The 22,253-nt window shown below is 44.3% G+C and overlaps 1 protein-coding gene across 1 annotated transcript in view; it reads left to right on the forward strand.

Moving 5' to 3' along the window:
• The window catches only part of LOC310867642 (sodium/hydrogen exchanger 9-like), a gene marked incomplete at both ends in the record, with an annotated part of 49,790 nt that overhangs the window by 10,975 nt on the left and 16,562 nt on the right, over nucleotides 1-22,253 (forward strand). Inside the window, 3 exons of the mRNA XM_083777760.1 lie at nucleotides 7,527-7,632; nucleotides 13,705-13,828; nucleotides 15,307-15,424. Coding sequence (XP_083633886.1) covers nucleotides 7,527-7,632; nucleotides 13,705-13,828; nucleotides 15,307-15,424 — 348 coding nt within the window. The remainder of the gene's footprint in view (nucleotides 1-7,526; nucleotides 7,633-13,704; nucleotides 13,829-15,306; nucleotides 15,425-22,253) is intronic.

The raw sequence follows: 22,253 nt of genomic DNA on the forward strand, positions 1-22,253 counted from the left end.
ACTTTGACCCCTTCAGCTGTATATGTGTAACGTAATGAACTCCATCAAGCCAAAAGGCCGGGTAGGCCTGACTTTGTACAGCTAATCTCAGACACCCATCGGGGGGAGGCAAATATACTAGACCGGCAAATGTGGTCCGCCTAAGTCTTTACCTGCCAAGGACGAGTTTTGAGCAAAGTCACAAGGACGAGTTATTAGGTTATTATTAATTATGAAAGAGCACCAAAGTTATTATCATCTGGTTAGCTTGCGTTTGCTATAGCTTGCGTTTGCTATAGCTAGCGCTAAACAGGCACGGGACCGTAAACAAGATGGCCACGGTTAATAGACTTAGCTGGATTTTTAAATCACGTATTTTTACACTTACTTTTTTCCCCAGATTCTTTTCCCTGATCAAAACGTTTTTGTTTCACGGCTCATAACAAAAATCCCAATATCATATACCCGGTAATACATTTCAGGAAACTCTGTCTGTTTATGTATCTGTCCATCCTGATCCATATTCTAAACAGTTATTTTACTCAGTCGGTTGGTCAATTGATCTGAAATTGAAAATGGAGAATTGGGCATGCAGGACTGACCAAGCTGATTTGTGAGCTCTGCCACTCAATTAAAACCATGTCTGTCCTCATCCATTCTCATCTATTTTTCTCTTCACTGGGCTAACCAATCGATCTAAAACTGCACAACAATTAGGGTTTTTTAGCGGCTGATGGCAATATTTAACAGTGTTTTATGGCAGATATACGGTACGTATGCAATATGTTGTTATAGACTGAACATCTAGTTATCAAAAAATGCCAGATATCGGCCCAATTATTGGCCTGACTGTCGGTCTATCATAGGATTTACCGTTATATTTTAAGCACAGGATGTGCACAGGATCTGGAGCCTTGGTAATGTTCCCATAGGCCAGACAGACGGCCATGCTGTGTTTTCTTTGTTTGTCAGAGTGGCATCATGACCAATAATTGACGGACGGGACATTTACATGGCTGTTCTCTTCTCGTGCATTTGTCTCCTCAGTGATTTTCATTTGAGCAATCAATCTAAAATTATAATATATACAGATATAAGGCATATAAGGGACTGACGATGGTTATGTTTCCCAAATGTAAGCTTTTAATTAGCATTTTATGGGTAGTGTAGTTGAGCTCACAGTCCCATGGTCCCAAGTTTCTGCCCACCCTATCTCACCAGCTGTCTGCATACTTTTCCCCCCAAAGTATTTGATATTAGTGATGGGAGATTAATCTGCAAACACATCAGTATCGGCCGATTCTAGTTCTTAGATTAATCGGCATCGGTTTGATTAATCGGTCTGTCTTTACTGATAAACAAGCCCAAAGTAACAGCTTGAACAGATCTACAAGCTCCCTATATTAAATATAAAGGTATTTAAATTAAATCTGACTTGCCTAAGCCTGCAGTGTCAGCATGGACAAAATTATTATCATTTCTCAATACAGAATGAGATCATATCGACATTGGTAATATCGGTTATCGGCCATAACAGCAATTAATGTCTCATCGGCACATCCCTATTTGTTATAGTTATTTGATCATGCTTTTGAAACTGGGACAGTTCTCCTTTGTGGACATTTCCCCTTGGAAAATAGATTTTTGGATTGCACCTTGTGCTTTGTAACCCTCCCTCCCACAACTAATCTTTCTTTGATGCTTTGAATGAAGGCAAGCCTCTTTCTGTAAAATAGTAAACTTCTTCCGTGCCACTTGCAAGGTTGATTCTGGCCATGAGAACAGTAGAAAACAGCAGTCCTTGTGATACATTTAATTCACGGATGTTCGGACAGCACAGCATACACGGACACGTTTCGGCATCAAGCCTGCCTTCGTCAGCATGTATGATTCCAACCATGTTCAAACTATTTTCCCGCAGCAATACCAATGACGTATTTAAAAAAATAAAACGATTGTACAGATCGGATTGGGCATACCTTCAGTGTCAGTGTCCAACACAGATAGTGTCTCTAGACTAGTATCTGCTGACCAATATTGGCTATTGGTCAATATTGTCAACACTCCAGGCACATGGTATATGCAGCGCTGACAACAGGATCATATATCTCTCTGCCACTCAATGTCAGCACTTGTTTGCACATGTGCTGAGTGAGTGTGTGTGCGTGCATGCCTGCGTGAGTGCGCGCATATGATGTGCTGTATACTGAACATCATTCTCTTGTTGGTCACCTCTGATGACCTCACTTTCATTTATACTCAGCAGTCACTGACTGCTGAATGACTCAGCTGTATACATAGATTTGTTTCTCTGAGCTGTTTTTTTTTTCTCTCCTTATTTATTTATATACATACCATGGGCATGACACAATTGAGCCCCGCATACAGTAGATGACCCTGGCTCTGGGGTCAATTGGTAATCAGCAAAGATAAAGAAATGTTTGTTGAAACTCAATACATTGCGTTGGTCTTTTCATCTCATTCTGCTGAGGGTCAAACGGCAGAATGTGGTTTGAAATAAATAAATGATGAAGCACGTGTGAAGCCACGAGCAACAGGCAATAGAGAGAATGAATTAATTGATTTTAACTTTTCTTGCTCATAATTATAAGGTACACTCAGTGATTGTGGAGGATTTGGCATTGGCATGCTTGATGTACAGACCACACCACTTGGTCACTAGATTTTAACATTCTGCAACCTCTTAAAAGTACAATTTACTCTATTAGGTTGTCCACATGGTCATATTGTATGTTCTTTGACTTTTTGCTCACATTACATGTGTGCAAAACAAGGGGAAATTACTTCTGTATAGATTTCTCATTCTCTTGCAGCTGTGTGCAGTATCTCTGTTCAATAGCTACAATAGCTAATCTATTGTACATGAGGGGAGCTTGCACTAGCATTTAAAACAAAATATATATTTTTCTTTTGAAATGATCAATGCCTATTCTTTTCTCTCACACACACACACACACACACACACACACACACACACACACACACACACACACACACACACACACACACACACACACACACGCCTGTTTTCAGCACTGCATATGCCTGGAGTGTTTATTCCTTTCCAACCCACAGGTTCTAGACCACTGTTATAGACCATACACCACCATGTACAGTACCATAGATTGTCTAAAGGCTCATTCATAGTCTGGATTTTCGGTGGTGAGGTGACCACCGGAGTTGAAATAACGTTGAGCGGTGGTGAGTAAAAACAGAGAGAAGGGACGTGGCGGTGGTTTGCTCTTCACCGCGGCTCGTGACGTGATGTTGTAGTTCCGTGGTCACCTCACCACCGAAAATCCAGACTATGAATAACGCTTTAATCGTGCCCTTAGTGATGTCAAAACCATAGGTACAGGTTTGCAGAGATGTCTTTAGCCCAACACACACCGTCTGTGAACGCTGCGCGTCAAAACAGCCGCCTCTGTTATTTTCAATGAACCTATCCCACACCGGCAGCGTCAGACGCTCGCTGGCGCGCGTTCACGCCTCACCTGACGCTCCGATGTGCCGCTGTTCTATTTTCCAGGCGTTGCCGCACGGCCTCCATCCGGGTGTCCGTGGGCGTAGCTGGCAGGTCTGTACTAGCATCCTGTGGGTTTTGCTGTGCGGCTATGACGTGCGGCAATACTGTTGGGCTTTTCACAGGTCCAGGTGTGCCTTGGGATTTTGTGACAATCACACATTATTATGGCAATTTGTAAAACCATACAAAAAGCCATGAATATTTTTTTATTTTGCTATACAGTATCAGTACTTTCTGTACACTCCAGAGGAAAATTCGATAACCTACTGTGTGTGCGCGCGTGTGTAGATAACGGATGGATGGATCAATAGAGACACACACACACACACACACACACAATCTTTACTGGAGAAATTGGCCATATACAACTTCCATAATGTCCAGAGATTCTCAATGCTGTTGAGCAGAGGGGAGTTTGCATTATTTAAAGCTCTCTGCCTGTGGTCCCCCTGCATTAGATTTAATTGGCTCCTCCTGGATGTTTTAATCATTGGCAGTCAGAGTCTTAACTCTAACCTTCTCCTTATACTCCCTAGCATTATAACTGTTCTCATGTCCGACTCTGACCACTGTCGCTTTGCCCACGGCTGAAATGCAAATACTAGCCTACATGTGTGCAGTACCCTTGTGCCAGTGGTACTGCAATGTAGAAATACTCTGTTACAAGTAAAAGCCCGGAATTCAATATGTACTTGAGTTCAAAAGTATTGTACTTAATGTACAAAAAATTTACTTAAAGTACCATACATAGAAAGTACCCATTATGCAGAATGTCCCATTTCACAAGTGTTCAAATGAAAATAATAATTAATAATTGCAAATTGCAGATCTACAAGCTCACAATGCGTCGCAGCTTGTAGATTGGCTATTTTCAAATGGCCGAAATGTATACAGTATATAGGGCTGAAGTGTTTTTGTTTGAAAAAGCACAGGAAAGTACAGTTCAATACAAGGCCTGCAAAGAGGATTTAGTTAGTTAGTTGCTGGCAGAGTGAGGTCTAGCCAACACCAACTCAGGATTCCTGGATTAAATTCAATTCAATTCAATTTTATTATAGTGTCAAATCAAAACAAGTTGTCTCAAGACACTTTACAACCAACAAAGAGCCACCCAGAGCAAGCAATATTGCAACAATGGTAACGAAAAACTCCCCTTTAGGAAGAAACGTCAGGCAGAACCCGACTCTAGGGTGAGCGGCCATCTGCCGGGGGGGGGGGGGGGGGGGGGGGGGTAGAGGGAGAGAGAGAGAAATAGACAGAAATAGACAGGTGGGCTCCGTGGAGGGGTCTGGTCCACATCTGGTCGAGGTCGAGCTCTGTGAGGCCGGGTCCAGGTCACACTTCTGGTGGGCTCCATGAAGAGGCCTGATCCACGGTCACACTCGGCAGTCAGTTGGGGGTTAATATTAGAGGTCCACAGAACTGCGACGGGGAGGACGAAAAGAGACTCCGGGGAGAGATTCCCCGGATGTTGGATTAGTGGCAGGCCTTACTGGAGCCTATATAGTGTATATTACAAGTACTGCTGGGAGACAGACCCACACAACAATGTACGACTATGGTATCCAGCTAGACTTGGAGACAACTCTAGCTATAGGCTTTGTCGTAGAGAAAGGTTTTCAACCTAGTCTTGAATGTGTAGAGCGTGTCAGCCCCACGGACCGAAGCCGGGAGAAGGTTCCACAGCTGAGGTGCCTGGGACCTAAACGCCCTGCCTCCTATTGTAACTTTTGATATTTTTGGGACAGTAAGCATTTTTGCATACTGTAGACGCACTGGTGTTCTATTTGGTTTGTAGGGATCAATGAGATCTTTGAGATATTGTGGTGCCTGACCATTGAGAGCTTTGTAGGTGAGGAGAAGAATTTTGAACTCTATTCTGTGTTTGACCGGGAGCCAGTGTAGGGAGGCCAGTGAAGGAGTGATATGGTCTCTTCTTCTGGTACCTGTCAGCACACGCGCCGCAGCATTTTGAACTAGCTGTAGGCTTTTCAGAGACTTACCTGGGCAGCCTGATAATAGCGAGTTGCAGTAGTCCAGCCTTGAAGTAACAAATGCGTGGACAAGTTTTTCTGCGTCATTTTTGGACAGGATGTGCCTAACCTTTGCAATATTTCGCAGGTGAAAAAAGGCAGTCTTTGAGATTTGTTTGATGTGTGATTTGAAAGACATATCTTGATCAAAGGTAACTCCCAGATTCTTTACAGTGGCCTTGGAGGCCAAGGTAATGCCATCTATGGAAAAGTTCTCATCGGCTAGCTTGTCTCTTAGGGGCTTAGGGCCGATCACGATAACTTCCGTTTTGTCAGAGTTGAGGAGTAGGTAATTACGGGTCATCCAACTCTTTATGTCTTTAAGACATGCTTGAAGTTTGACTAATTGGTCTGTTTCGTTCGGTTTCATCGGATCGCTGCCCTCCACAATTTCACAATCAGGTTCTTGAGCTCTGCAGTGTTGTCAGCCAAGCTGGCGCGCCGCAGCACGTCTACATAGGTGGTACGCTTCTTTCCCCTAATGGCTTTGCCCTGGGTTGGCTCCCATAGGGTCAATTTACTTGCCTAAAGTTCTGGGTGCCTGACGCAGTGCCCTGCCAGTCTCATCCTTCTCTCTCTGACTTTGTCCGTGACCCGTGGTAGGTCCCCATAGAGGTCCACATTTCTGATGTCCATGTGACACCTAGTGCCACATAGGCCTATGGGCCTCATGGCTCGGCAAGGCTACTTGAGATGTAGTGGAGTAGAAGTAAAAGTACTGAAAATTGGAAATACTCCAGTAAAGTAAAGTAAAGTAAAAACAACCTCAAACTGAAAATTCTACTGCTTAGTTACTTTACATCACTGCATGTGTGTACTACACTTGTGGCCACATAACAAAGGACACAAATATATGTGGCTCTGCTTTTTCAAATATGTGAAATCAGAATACTTTTTTGACTCAACTTCCTTTCCCCAGCTTTGTACCGGCCTCATTAGCTTTAATTAGAATGTCTGAACTCAGTAAATCCCAGATTATCACACGCTGTGATAATCTGGCTATATCCAAAATGTGTTAATTTGAGATAAATTAACTCCATCCATCCATTTTTACACTTTTACAATAATCTTGAATTACTCCACATTTTATAGTGTACCTGATACAGTCACACACACAGCTCATGATATGATATACACACCAATACTGACTCATAACTAATTGAACAGGTAACTCTGCTTTTGAAATCAAACATTAAACGGAATGAGCTTCAGTATTATTTGACGTGGAAGAGGGTTAGGGGATAAATCGGATATATAACTTTTTTTATGGCAAATAATTTGTATCGATATTATCCATGTTGTCCATAGGACTTTCTTGCCTGTCAACCGTCTTCGGTTTTCAAGGACAGTTTCCTACAGTAAGAATTGCCATTTAAAACCGGTAATGGTATTTCTATATCCCCATCATTCCCCAATTGCAGTGCTCCCTGTTCTGAGCCTTTTTTTTATATCGAGATGAGTAGCCTATATTTGCCTGGACAGAATCCTCCCTTTGAATACTGACATCATTTTCCATTTACATGTTATAGTCTATTATTTATTAACACTGGAGTAATGTTTGCCTTGGTTTCTGAAAATGTTGGCAGGAGAAGAAATGGTTTACACTACAGTTGCTGCATTTTTGGCAGAGAACTGATGGTCCACAGACAGCTGACACTACTGTATTCATCTCCCTGTTAGTAAACCTCTTTTATCCTTCGGTAGTATTCAGTGGTGTGTTTTGTCTTGACAGTATCAGCGCCTTGCTTCCTGTCGGTGCTGGACCCAGATTTCTGTTTTATACTATGTTTCCGTCTTTCATGGTATAATAATCACGGCCTGAACTGTCTTGTTATCGCTTGACCTCCCCCAGGTGTTTATGTGCACGTACAGGTTTTCTCCTGTTTTGTTTTACAGTATCTGTACTCAGTCTGTGCTAGGCCCGCTTGTTGTTGTATCTCATAGTGGTCTTCTGTTTTGTCTTACAGTGTCAGTGTTGGGCATGTTGTCAGAGCTACAAGTGGACCCAGAATTATACACCCTACTGTTTGGTGAGAGTGTCCTGAACGACGGTGTGGCCATTGTCCTTACACAGTGAGTCTGTCTGGGCTCGGCGCGGGGGGAAATGTTTTTCCTTTCCTTCTTCTCCTTTGTAAGTGGTTGCCTGAGGGCATCAATTATCACGACCCGGGCCTGTATCTGGGTCTGGATGCCGAATCAACCAAGGCTGGGATGAATGGACAGATGGACGGACCGACAAACCGGCAAACCTTCCGGCGCAAACATATAGAGGGGAACATCCACACTCACAAAATGCTTATTTCAATGCATAGCGGCAGACAAACAAACAGCCGCTGGATGCTTCCAGCTTTAGGAAAGCGTGGAATTGGAACACGACGGTGTGCCAGCATTTCATTAAGGGATTCGGCAGCAAAGGCTGCAGATAACGAAGTCCACCTAGCTGCTGTCAAATTCAGACAGAATACACAATTGTCTACGCTGCCTCTGGCTGAAATGGATGGGAAGGTGTGTCAACAAACGATTTACAATGCTTTCTCAATGCCAATCTATGTCAGGCACAGGCAGGCTGTGCCCTATACACATCATAGAAAAGAATACCAGCACTCACTTTATATCCAATGGGATTCTTGTTTTATGTAAGGTTTCCCCCAGCATCAAACAAACTGACATTTCGGCCCGGTTCCGGCGTGCCGCCCCGCGTCCGAAACGGTTGAGAAATGACAGTTACCATGTGCCGGTCCCTCTATTGTACCCTCTACTGTACTGTACTGTCACTGTACTGTACTGGAAATCATCATATATACAGTTAATATGTGCGTGTGTGTTTGTGTGTGTGTTTGGGTTGCGCACATGTGGTGAAAAACAACCATGCTGTTTTCGTGCTCATACCAACCCAGCCAGCCACCCACCCACCCACACACACATAGCTCCGTAAGGGAGTGGTTGCACCACTCAAAAACAACAATTATAGAAAACAACCGAGCAATAGCTCCTCATTAAGCCCTTTTGGGTGTTCAGTTTGTAAGGTGTGAATCTACCATGCCTCTCTCTGTAACAGTAATGGAAATTTACCCGTAGGTAAATCAGACATAAAGTGGGACAGTGGAACACTGGAACATAACAGTCTGCTCTCACTAAACTCTTACATTTTTAGCATGTTTATGTGCAGAAATGGGAGGCTCAATAAACACATGACCCACTTTCGGATCACTAGATAATATATCCCAGTGTTTCTTTACAGCACTCTTAATGTCAGAATAAGTAGTAGACAAAACCAAATAGGACTCGCCTGTCTGTATAGGGCCCAGCAAAATATCACAAAACATTTGTCGCTTCCAGCCCGCATCCTTGTTGTGGGACAAGTAGGAGTCGGAGAGACACTAGAGACACAGATCAATCACTTTGCTAGAGTGATTGAAATTATTTATTTGGAATACCCCTTGAGATACAATATCTCGTTTTGGAGAGGGTCAGAGTGACATGAGTACATGACGAGCTTGCAAATGTAAACAGTGACTTTTCCATGCTATTACACTACTTTAATGGTGCAGATTTGCTCGGTTCATACTTGTGCCATAACAGAAGGACTTTAGAAGGCAGGATTTTATTGTCTGGACTTTCTATCGAACAATCGAGTATCAGCTAATGTGTGCTGACGGTGCACAGAACGGTGGCTGCATAACAGCCAAGCACTGGTCATTTAATTAAGCCACATACACATTTATATAATCTATGAGGTTTCTATTTTAATTGGGTGTCTAGCTGGTCATGTCATGATTTTATTTATATATCACTTAGTATTAGTATAATTGTAATCCATCTACAACCTAGTGAGCTTGCATATCAGCGATTTTCAATGAACAGATTTAACAGTTAAAAAACCACCTGATCTAAAATAAACATGGGGCATTAAAGATTTCTGCAGATGTTTTCGCTAAGCAATTACATGTAGGCTTAAGTTCGTTCCTTCAATAAGGTAGGCTACTGCGCTGCACATCAGTTGTAGCCTTGAAAGTGGGGCAGTAGCATGTAAAAATATTTCCATTCTGTGTGTGAGTGACGTGTGTTCATAATATCCCCGATTTTGCGGAGATAAAGCTCTCTTCCTAATAGCTTGTACTTGTACGTATGTTGAGTGCACTTAAAGGCGTATAAAAAGCACTGTTACTTAATTGTCTTAGAATCTCATCTCTATAAGAGGTTTTTATTCAACAATACTATCGCACCTCCTTTGTCTGCATTCCGTCTAACAATAGTTTCATGCCCAAATTAGCTAACGCTTGTTTCTCTTGAACGGACACATTCGAATACACTCTTTTTGATTGATTGAAATATTTATTAACAGTTTGCAGAATTACAGTACAATTCAAGTACAACTCAATACAAAGACTGTTAACTGTGAGTGGACGACCCAATAAAGCATTTCAGATTTTACAGGGGCCAGTTTCGAATTGCAGCCGTCCGTAGGTGCCCTTTGAGAGCGGATTTGAAGGAGTCAAGGGATTCGCATGTCTTAATGACTGTTGGTAGGGCGTTCCACATTTTGGTGGCATGGGAGCGAAAATAATTTAATCCCTTGTTTGTGCCGAATCTGGGTTGCACATGGTTTGTTGCACTCCCTCTGGTGTTGTGGGTGTGGACTTCGATAACATTAAGGAAGTGTTTGGACAGGTACATGGGTATCTTGGTGGTGTGTGGACCAGACCCATTGCAAGATGCTGTACTCTGTCTTCGACCCTAAGCTATTCCAGTCTGTCAAAGTGGGCAGGGGTTCGGTGGGTTCGGGGGGTTCGCCAAGTAGGAGCCTGACAAGTTTGTTTCGGGAAGTCTGGAGCCTTCTTTTAAGGAACTTTGAGGTGCTGTGGTACCAAGAGGTGCATGCATAGTCGAAGTAACCTTGTATGAGGGCTCCTGTTAAGGTCTTCATGCTTGTTAGTGTAGAAAGCAGAAGAAACACTTCAACGAGTCTGCAAAACGTGGTTACGGAGGAGGAATAAACATACCTTTCGGTCTCAAAGTTTGTGTAAATTCAGAACTCGCAGGTTCTTGTATTTGTGTTGACAGTGGTCCACTCACTGTATTCGGAGCCTCTTTAGCAAAAAAGGTTCTCAACTTCACAGACCTGAACATTTTAAACAGTTCTGCTCTTGTCTGAAAGGAGTCAGCATTTTGAAAAGGAACAAATGACAAACCTTTAGAAAGGATGGAAGTTTCGTGTTCAGTCAAAGTTCTGTTGGATAGGTAGATTTTGTTCCCCCCCTGCCCCCCCTCCTGGATCCTCTGCCTTGGTCGTCTTATAGACAAATTCAAAAATGGGTCTCATGGTCGCAGCTTACGTATTTCCTGTAGGCGGACTCGACGTAGCTGCGGGGTTTAAACCCTCACCAGGCGCATCTCTTCTACTACAATGAACGGTAGAGTGACTGATAGTCTGCCTCAAACGTTACTCTTTTACCTGCTTTTTACTAACACTAACATTACAAAGATGCCCAGAACATCGAGATGAACATGTGTAGTTTATGGCTGCTCCAACAGTAGTGGCAACATTCCAAAAAATATAAAAACGGAATGTCAAAATATCCATCGCAGTAGCTGAGACCAGAGCCATTGAGTAATGGTTGAGACGAAGCAGTGAAAGGTCCTGAAAGATACATAACGTCAGTCTTACCCAATACCCAATCTTTCTGTTTTATGAACACAAGGCTGCTGTACTTTATACCTCATACTAAGCATTTAAAGTATGTGGTTGTGGACACTTATTATTTCCTGTGCAGGACTTGCCAAGTCGCCAGAGCAATGGTAAAGTGTCTATAATTTTTAAATTATATGGAGAGAAAAGTCGAGAGTCGGGATTTGGAGATTTACGCACATATAGTGTGACATGCTGACAGACAATGAAAGAAACATGTTCCACTTCCACTCACAATTTAGTAGGTAATGGGTAATAGGTGCTGGCTTTTAAAATGCGGTACTTATTCCTTCATTAAAAATATGATTACTCATAGTCATAAGTGTAAATATAAAATATAATATAATATAGCCTACATTTGAAACCTGCTACTGCAGTGATTTTATCCTGTGTTCAATGCGTTTCAGCGTTTGTGTGTGTGATATCTGTCGTATGGGCAGGGATTTTTTTCTAAAACGGAGAACGAACATATCCGTATAGCCTGGGCCTAAATGGTGCAGGGGCAGTGATTCAGTTGGTCTTGGAGCAACAAGCTGAAAGCATCTACAGGAGAACTCCCAGGACCCTTGTGTGTAGGGTGTCACCTGTTTAAACAGTATCTTGAGTTATTACCATAGTTTGTTTCTTTTATTTTGGTCTGCTGTCAAGTATTATCTTTTTTTTGAGTGGTGCAACCACTCCATTACACAGCTATGTGTGACCCCCGGGAACCCCCACACACACGTGTCACACGCGTGTCATGACTCGTGTACCAGCACACGCCAACACACTGGCCTAGTGGACACGCAAATGCATATGTCTGTCTCTCTCTCTCTCTCTCTCTCTCTCTCTCTCTCTCTCTCTCTCTCTCTCTCTCTCTCTCTCTCTCTCTCTCTCTCTCTCTCTCTCTCTCTCTCTCTCTCTCTCTCTCTCTACAAACACAAATGGGCCTGGAAAGGCTGGCAGATTGAGATAAAAAGAGGAGACGAGCGCACAGATTGTTGGCCGTGCCCAAGTCCTGTCCATTGAAGCCAGCGTAGACACCAAACCCCCCCACCCCCATACAGACACAGATAGTGCAGTGTCTCTTCTTGGGTTAGCGTGACTAGCCTCTGTGCCATCTCCTGTCACTTGACTGGCTGGCCAGAGCCGCCGGGTCGCCCCGTCCCCGTACACAAAGGCCCTTTATTAGTGAGCCACGCGGGGCCCCGGCATTGGAATTTTAACGAGCTCCCGCCGCAGCTTGGCCGTACGCTAACGTGCCCTCTTCCATCCAGCGCACTGCGCCGCTCCGCCTGCTCCCAATGGGCTTCCACTCAGCCAGGTCTCGCCTTGACATCTGGAGATTCTCGTATTTAGCGGTCCCACGTGGCCTAAAGAAAACATCTCTGAAAGGTCACCCCGCATCACTTGCACACTTAGAAGCTAGTGGCTGAGTTAAATGTGCGAACAAGTTCAGAGTTTTGTTTTTGTGTGAAGGGGGTAATTGCTTCAGCTAGCTGCTGAGCTCATTAGCAGCAGCTTGATTGATCGCCCCCCGTCTCGTTATGAAGATTAAACATGTTGTGGTATATAATGGCTCATTTAAAACTGACAATATGAAATGCGGAGACGCTTTACAAGTACATTTTTCAACTGTTTTGACACAGGCTGTGATTATCTTGCTGTCCATGCGGGACGTGTTCAGTCTAAGGTGCAGAAAGTCAGTCCCTGTCTGGTTTCTCTCATCCGTCTCCCAGACAAAAGAGTACAGTACCACCTCAAGAAGCTGACTCAAGAAAAGTTTTTACAAAGGGAGCTTAAATCCAAAGGGAGTGTGTGGGAGCAGTGGGGGTGGGGGGGTTAACAAAGTTCTGTCGTCTCAGGAAAGTCAGCCTGCTCAATCAGCCGCTCACAAGGGTGCGTGCCTGGCTTCTCCCTCTCTCCCTTCTCCCTGCGATGGCTGGTCTGAACTCATTGACTTCCATGCGGAATCCCCCTCTGCCACAAAGTAAATATTTATAGTAATGATGTGCATAGCACAATGCTACTCTCTTTGCAAACAACAGTAGTATTTCCCCTGCGTTCGCCCTCCAACATCTGTGGGACCTCTCTCAGTAATTCAACCAGACTCTGTTTTCTCCTGCAGTGGCAAGAGGGAGAGAATCAACCTCAGAGGAATTACGCACATTCTCTGAAATGAGTCAAATGACTCCAATAAATTGTACTTAAGAGGCTTAGCTCAGCATAATAAGTGTGTGAATTTATACCCACTGTTCTGGACTGGCGTATATTTCTGATGACTTCTCTCATTTCAGAGCAGTAAACTGCATAAATGTTTCAGTGTGCATATCATTGTTTTGTTTTGTTTACTTCATTACTGTATCTCCTTTGCTCCATAACGGGAGCCACAGCGTGATGTATGGTTATAGTGTGTTTGTATATGCATATTATGTGTCGTGTTTTTCTGATTGTTCGCATCAATCTGTGTCCCACAGTGCCATCGCCACCTATAGCCTGATCAGCGGAGGAAGCGTCTTTGGCGCCCGTGCCTTCTTCCTCTCCGCAGGCCATTTTGTTGCAGTGTTCGCCGGCTCCTTCGTCCTGGGCTTCGTGTTCACAGTCATCACTGCCCTCATATCCTTTGCATTCCCTCCCACTGCAGTCCCGGCACCCCACACGCAATTATCACCTCAGCATCCGCTGCAATCTCCCCACTTCCTCCCTTCAGTAATTGCTTCTCTGTAACCCCCCCCAATTCTACTGTACCAGCTTTATCAACATAAGCAACTCGGCTGAGCCTAAAGTGCTCCTGTGACATTAATGGCTGGCGTCTGCACGAATGGGGGTCATCAATCAAGGCAGCGGCCTCTGATGAGGTTTCGACTTGCGATGTTGTCCGACGTTTGTCTCGGATCTTCCTAGTAATTAGACCTTAGAGTGAAAAATGATGACGTGTCAAGAGGAGGGTTTGGGAAGCAGGGCACAGTGCTTGTTTGCAGTGAATAATCTCCAGTTGACAGAAAAACACAAAATGAGCATAGCATGTGCCGCCTCAATGCACACACAGTAGTTAACTCTAAAGCCTCACATCCCGGGAGGGTACTCAACCTCAACATCACTACTTTTCAACTTATCTTCATATAATTGGTCCTCTCTAATGTTCACGATAAAAATATGTCTCATAGGAGGGCTGTGGGCAGTTCAGAAACCGTCCACCAGTGACATCATCGTTAGGCAGATTTTATTTTTTAAGATTTTTCGCATTGCAACTTTTCAGGAATTAAATAGAAATTTCTATTAGCTTGGATTCCCCATCGATGATGTCATTGGTTGGCGGTTTTTTTTAATTACCCACAGAGTAGAAAAGATATTTGGCATTTTATCATGAACATTTGTGAGGACCACTTTTCTCACGTTGTTTTTGCATTTAAAACATGCTTAAAAATGCATAGTAGCAATCAATTTTTTCAGCACAGCTTCTATGTCCGAACATGGCCCCCTGGTCTCACACCTCGCAAACCACACACGTGTCCTCGTTAAAAGTTTTTGGTTTGCGTGATCTGGAAGCTGTTTGTACTGTGTCTGTCTACATATCCCGCTAGATGCCAGCAGGGAGTTTTCTTCTGAGAAATAACAGAAAGAGAGCCTGAAGATCAAAGACCCCCACAACCCTTTGATGTATGGCAAAGGCGGCATGCAGTGTTACAGAGATGTTTACCTCCACTGTCCCGCTTTCAACTCAATGTATAATTACTGTACTATGAAGACAAAAGTTTCAGTGCAGGATGATTTGGAGTGGAACACTGTTTGGCTTGCTCCAAGACAGGGCCCTAGGTTTCTGCTAGGGAGCTTTGCCTGAGGCGATGTGGGACAGTGGAGAGGCACAAGTTAGATCTGGACTTGATTATGTACTGGAGAACTCCCTAAAATGAACTCATTAAAAGCTGGAGGGTAACTCTACACTGCACTGTAGCTCCCCCGGCTCTGCACAACAACCAGTCGGCACCGGATCACTTTTGGGGGTGGGTGCGTGCATGCTGTTTTGTTTTCTGCAGGAGCATTTCATGTTTACAGTATGATTGCATGTTGTCCTTAACTGTCCCTTCCACCTCACCAAGTTTGCTCGGCTGCATGAGAATCCACTGCAGGAGACATCGCTCCTCTTCCTGCTGTCCTGGAGCAGCTTCCTGTCAGCCGAGGCCTGTGGGCTTTCAGGTAAATGGTTTTGCGGATTATATACGACAGTCTCAAATACAAAATGGCACCATGGGGAAAAACCTTAGAGTATACTGTATATGAATACAGACGGCACCCGGAGGAAACCCAGAGGCGAAATGGACATAGTGGCCGAATTTGGTATTGCAGTTTGGACTCATCGTGAACGCACTGGTCTGTTGACTATCATTGCACACGTTCATGATGACACGTGAACGCTGTTTCATACGTGAACGCACATGAACGCGTGCAATGATAGTCAACTGCCAATGCGTTCACGATATGGGTCCAATCCATATCCCAGAATCCACTCTGTTCCTGTTCCGCCTCATGCGCTTTTGAGCAACTTAATGCAAGTGGATGGGAGGAGAAATCCGGTGCCGTCTCTATACTCTAAGGGAAAAACTGTGAAATTGTAGGTTAGTTGCCCTACAATAGATCACATATCTGGTTACCCCTCGGTGGAAACCTGGAAACCAAACCATTACTTTTCAGGAACTGTAAAAGAGAAGCTGTGTTGCAATGGATCCAATGTAGTTACTTGCGCAAGCAGAGCGCGCAAGTAATATTTTCGCCCGGTCTCCTTCGTCGTGACAGCTGTTCCGCCATTCGAGGCTTACGCAGAAAAACATCAAATCTGTGCCTGTGTTGCTGGACCAATGATGACGAAATGACCATATTTCTTACGTCATCATTTAGAGCTAGTCATACGTATACTATATACATAATCAGTAAAAAATAAAATAGCAAATTGTGCCTGATCTGCTGGGACCAGAGTACGTGGTGTGTATGTGTATGACTAGCTCTAAATGATGACGTAAGAAATATGGTAATTTCGTCATCATTGGTCCAGCAACACAGGCACAGATTTGATGTTTTTCTGCGTAAGCCTCAAATGGCGGAACAGCTGTCACGGTTTTTGGCGCAAAGTAACCACAGTATACCGCTAATCAACTTACAACTACACACTTTATACAGTATAGAGTATAGAGTATATATGTATACGTATATAGTATATGCCTATATACTATATATATACTATATATATTTCTTACGTCATCATTTAGAGCTAGTCATACGTATACTATATACATAATCAGTAAAAAATAAAATAGCAAATTGTGCCTGATCTGCTGGGACCAGAGTACGTGGTGTGTATGACTAGCTCTTAATGATGACGTAAGAAATATGGTCATTTGTGGTCATTTGGTCCAGCAACACAGGCACAGATTTGATGTTTTTCTGCGTAAGCCTCAAATGGCGGAACAGCTGTCACGGTTTTTGGCGCAAAGTAACCACAGTATACCGTGGTATATACGTGGTGTGTATGTGTATGACTAGAAAAACTAAAAAGGGATCCAGAATATATCTACAACGATAAAACAGTATTTCTTATATAGATAGAAACTTGAATCATACTTAATAATACTAGATGTTTATATGTATAAAGTAGGTAGCAAATAGTTACATCTAAACATTAATCATTTCAAACGTTCCTTCACAGAGATACTGAGATTTGACAGTTTACAGCGGTCGAAAGGACTTGCGCGCTCTGCTTGTGCACTAGTTGGCCATTTATGGCCTACTAGTGTGCAACAAGCAAGTATGCACTCGACAGAGTGCAGTTCTAGTTATTATCTAGTCTCAAGCTAATATTAATACTTTCCATTGGTTGAATATTGAAAAAGCCCACAAACACACTTTTCAAACAAGTTCACAATGCGTTGCAATGCAACATGTTGTGAGCTTGTACATTGATTATTTTTGCTAGTTTTGCATGACACAGTTATATGACGAAGTAGGGTATTAATTTACCAAAAACAAGTTTAAACATGGAGATTCTTTATACTTTGTGAGGCGTTAGCCCCTCCTATGCATGCACAGCTTTTTGTGTAGGTGTGTTTGAGCACGGAATGTGTTTATCTCTCCAATTTAGTCCTTCCCCCGCACACATTTGTGCGTTGTCACTGCTGTTGTATCCTACTGACTCGTAGAGCCTTCGTCCTACTCCTTCCACTCAACACTCCCTGTTGATGTTGGTAGTGCTGTCGCCTCACAGCTAGAAGGTCCTGGGTTCGATTCCCGCTCGGGGCGCTGTGGGTGCTGGCGGCGTGTTTCCTCCTCCGCGTCATCAGTGCCCATACCTGAGGCGGTGTTGGCGAAAGGGCCTTTCTGTGTGGAGTTTGCATGTTCTCCCCGTGTCCCCAAGGGTAGGTACCCTCACAAAAACATGCAGTAATCCTGGTCTCTAAACTGCCTCCCCCTGGCCAGCCGGGGCGCCTGATGGGGAGGAATGGAACTGGTTGGAATAACGTGTTCCTTCCACGCACTACGTCCAACCAGGGAAACTCCCCCCTGTTAGGTGTAAAGGAGCAACTTGGACACTCAGGCATGAAGGAAGCATGAGTTCAAGTCCGTTGCTCTCCCCAGGTTGGCGGAGGGTGTGTAGAGCCCAGGATCACATTAGATAATTGACACAGGGGTGAAAAATGGGTTACAAAATCGTGGGATAAAAATTATAAAGAAAAAAAAAAAACACTCCCTGTTGACAAGTGCTGCCCCGGCTCGTAGGAGTACGCGCAGTGACAAATATCACCCTCCTCGCCCACGAACACGAGCGAGTTGTGTTCGTGTAAACACACTAGAAAAGCCAGAAGCACCACGGTGGATTTGAACCCACAAACTCTGCGGTGGTGGGCAGGCAGTTTTACCCCTGCGCCACCCGAGCGCCGAGACACAAGGTTTCTGTCTGACGGCGACGATATATGAGATTGTGTGTGTACTCTATGCTGTTGCACCGGTGTATATGTGTCTACACTCTACTTTGTCATCAGGATGAGGGGATATCGGAGGTCAGAATTAAAATCCTCGCCAGCCACCAATCCCTGCAAAGGCTGGGATTGGATTCCTCCTCAGTGCCAGCTGCTTGGCCAGGCGTGGCAACAAACACAGTTGGTGGTGGTGCTGACTGCTGGGAAGCCAGCAGGTGATTGTGGGAGTTTTTGTCGCTGCACTAGTGAAAAAAGGAGAAGACTATAGTAACTTCTATCGGTTGGCCCGGGGCACCTGTTTGACTGGAAGCAGAAACACCCGCACACATTTTGCTCTCGATTACACGACTCCCATGTGTGTCGGAGGAGCCGATGTAATCATTTCCATCCACCCCAAAAGGCTGTATAGTGCTAGCCTGGTAATCCATCCTGGTCATGTGAATTCACATTATCATGCGTCTTCTGCAGTCCGGTCTGGCCCCAAGCGCTGTGTGGGAATAGACACCAAAAAGTGGAAGAGAGAATCAAGGTCTGTCAATCACAGGGCCCTGAGCGCAGACACTGATTGCAGGGCTCTTTTTGGTTTCGGCAAAACGCTCACACGGCGCTTGCGGCCAGGCCGGTCTGCAGAAGACACATGATATGAATTCACACGACTGGAATGGTTTACCAGGCTAGTAGAGTGCATTGTTCAAGTGGAATTATTTAATTGTGGAGCAAAACAATGATTGAAATCTGTGACAAAGACCAAGGCCAGAGATAAAAAGCAATTTTTCCCCAGCTGAAAGCGATGCACCAGTGCACCAGCCCCTCGTGGATGTCCCTTCATACCGGCATTCCCAGACCTGCATCATCACTGTCATCATCAGTGCCTGTTCGGTTGGCAAGCTACTGCTGGTTGTGGTCTCATAGCTGTCAACCTCGCTCTACAGTGCTGTGAAAGATGTACGCCTCTTGTCCACATTCCTGACACAGCCATCTGTGCAGTTACCTGATAGAAAACCCACAGACAAACGGGACGATCCTCTTCTGATGGGGCCGATATTGAGCGGCAGAGAACATTGTTTAGTGTCCCGTATCCAACCGTTGGCCAGAATATTAAAGAGAAAAATGAGTTTCATTCACACACAGGCGAGGACACACGCACGCACACAGGAACACACACATACCCTCTAATAGTCCTTGCCGTTATAGCGAGTCAATAGTGGAGATGAGAAAGTATTAGGTCATTGCCTCGGTCTACAGGGGGCTACATGTACTCATTCCCATCTCAAAACCCCATAACTCATTCCATTTCGACCCACATACACACACACACACACACACACACACACACACACACACACACACACACACACACACACACACACACCTACACGTCAGTCTCAGCATGTTCAGTCTCATAGTTCAAGTCAAGATAGGGCCCAGAGATAGCGGAGAGCCATAATGGCATTCCTGCCCTGGCTGTTAGCCTGGGTCTCGTGTAGAGCAAAGAGTCGCTCTGGTCTCATGTATTATCGATGACCTGCCCTGCCCTTCTGTACGTTTCTATTCCCACCTTGCATTTACCGCCCAGGGAAGAAAAGTGTGCTTTATGAATTCACCCACTGTCACAGTGATGTGACAGTGTTTCCTTATTATGTGGAAATGTTTTATACTGCTCTTGGAAAAACAATGGATTAGCCTCTTCAGTTGCCAAGTGTCAATTACTTGTTTCCTGTGGAGTCATGACGTAGTTATAAAATATACATGTCTCATACATACTATGCATACTAGGGCCGACCTCAATGTGTCGGTTGGTATTCAACACAGTCAGCGGTGTGGTGGAGTCGCTCTATCCTTGGCAGCGCTCCCTCTGGCATGTGGAGGAGAATACCGTTCTAATTAAATATGTTGACCTTTTCTCCATTAGACCCCAACTCCCAGTCTATAAAGCATCCTAATGCTGTCCGGCGCTGAGATGGTACATTGTATCCAAGATGGAACTTTATGTGGTATCGTTATTGGCGTTGCTGCTGTTATTATTTAGAGTGCACAGCACAATTAGGGATTTTATTATTCTCATATGTCCCAGAGGCATTCAAAAACAGTTTGCTTTTCATTAAAGAGTGCATGGGCAGCAAGGCAGGTAGGGCTGTATTGTCTTGCGTGAGGACAGTGTGTGAGATATGCTACAGTATATATACATTACTGTAGCAGACATACTGTAGTCAGACATTATTACCTTCCATTTATGGAATCATCTTTGACTGTCCAACAAGACTTTCTGCAGCTGTTTATACTTAATTAACCGTATAGCTAAGATGAATACTGAAGTTCAAGAAGATAAAGAAAAATAAAAGAAGATGGACTTCTACAGTAGCTATGCATTTGATGCTAACACATTTTATTTATTTTTCAATCGCAATACATTTCCAAACAATTTCCAATTCTCAATATTCATCTGCACAAGCTGCAGATGGCCACGTCTTCCTATGGGCTTTAATGGCCCATTTATTTTTGAAGCAATAGCTCATCCAAAGGGGATGCAGTGAGCGATGGCAGTCCTCCCTCGTGTCCTTTGGTAATTGAACCTCTCTCTGTCTGCTAATTGCTGGAGTTTAGCAACCGTGTGCGTAATGACCCCAAACCTCACAGGGAGCGCTGGCGTCATTAATCTCGTGCCCTGCATGCCTCACAGCCGCTCACTGTGGTATGAGTCTCATCTGTTGCCCAGTGCCCAGGTGCCCACCTACCATCCTTTCCATTGGGGAGCCATCATGTGTGTGTGTGGGCGTGCTGCAAGGCGAATGATGCGCTACTTGTGTCCATATTGCGTAAGCTGAGGATGCAATAGAAAACGCACAAGCAGCAATAGAATTTGATAGTGGTACAGTAGCACAACCTGTTAAGACTTCATGGAAGAGTGGCGTTGAAGGACGGTGTGAATTACCGGAATCACCGGTCAATGGAACAAAAAGGGAGTGTAATGGACTGGCCTCAGACTGGCTCTATAAGTGCAGTCCTTGTTCATTATTGCTGGCCTTGTCCTATGTCCTATCATGGCAATTACCCCCTTTCTTTGACAGCAAAGTGGATGTCATACAGTATATAGCTGTTCATCACAAGCTGAAGCACTCCATGTGAAATTGAATCCCCAAACAAAGTAACCGTGTTTTGATTCTCCCTTCTTACTTTCCAATTCCAACTCAAGGTCTAGCCAGGTCACACATTCTTATTTTCCCTGTCCATTTTTTCTCACTCTTTTGTTATCCTCCACCCCCCACCGCCCTCACTGATATGACTCTTTATACTCGCTCTAGGTCTTTTATCAGTCTTTAGCCTGAGCTTACTGTGTGTGTGTGTGTGTGTGTGTGTGTGTGTGTGTGTGTGTGTGTGTGTGTGTGTGTGTGTGTGTGTGTGTGTGTGTGTGTGTGTGTGTGTGTGTGTGTGTGTGTGTGTGTGCGTGTGCGTGTGCGTGCGGAGGGGTGAGGTGTGGGTTTTGGCCTGAAAGGCCAGGATACTGGACAGCTTTGAGATGTTTATACAGCTGGGAGACAGTGGAACGTAGACAGAGGGTGGATTCTGGGTGTGTTATGGGGTTGGGCTGGTATGAACTGTTGTCGTAAAATGTTACATTCTAAACCAAAGGCAAGAAAGAGGAGGGGCAGATTGGCAGAATGCAGATGTTTTTTAGGATGCTTTGGTTTGCTCTGTGTTTGCATTTCACTAGGAGAACACGGATAGTTTACGCCCACTGGTACGGAACCACTGGTTTACGGTATTATTGGGAATGGAAACTTTCACCTCCTTTTTTTTGAGAGGCGCTAGCCCCTCCTAACAGCTTTTGTCCCCACACGTCTCAATATTTGCCATTGACGATGAAAGGAGAAATTAGTTCTGTAGGTCTTGAGTAGCGGCTAGGCGGCGGCCTATAGGAGATAATTTAATCATAATTAATTTTGTAGGAGGGGAGGCAGAAACGTAGCCATGTGAGGCAGCTGACTGCCTTTGCCTACAGTAAATCTGTGTGATTTTTATTTTGCAAATTATCAGATACGTATATATTGTTTGAAAAT

Source organism: Protomyctophum parallelum (assembly GCF_964188405.1).
Source record: "Protomyctophum parallelum genome assembly, chromosome: 12".
Taxonomy (NCBI): domain Eukaryota; kingdom Metazoa; phylum Chordata; class Actinopteri; order Myctophiformes; family Myctophidae; genus Protomyctophum; species Protomyctophum parallelum.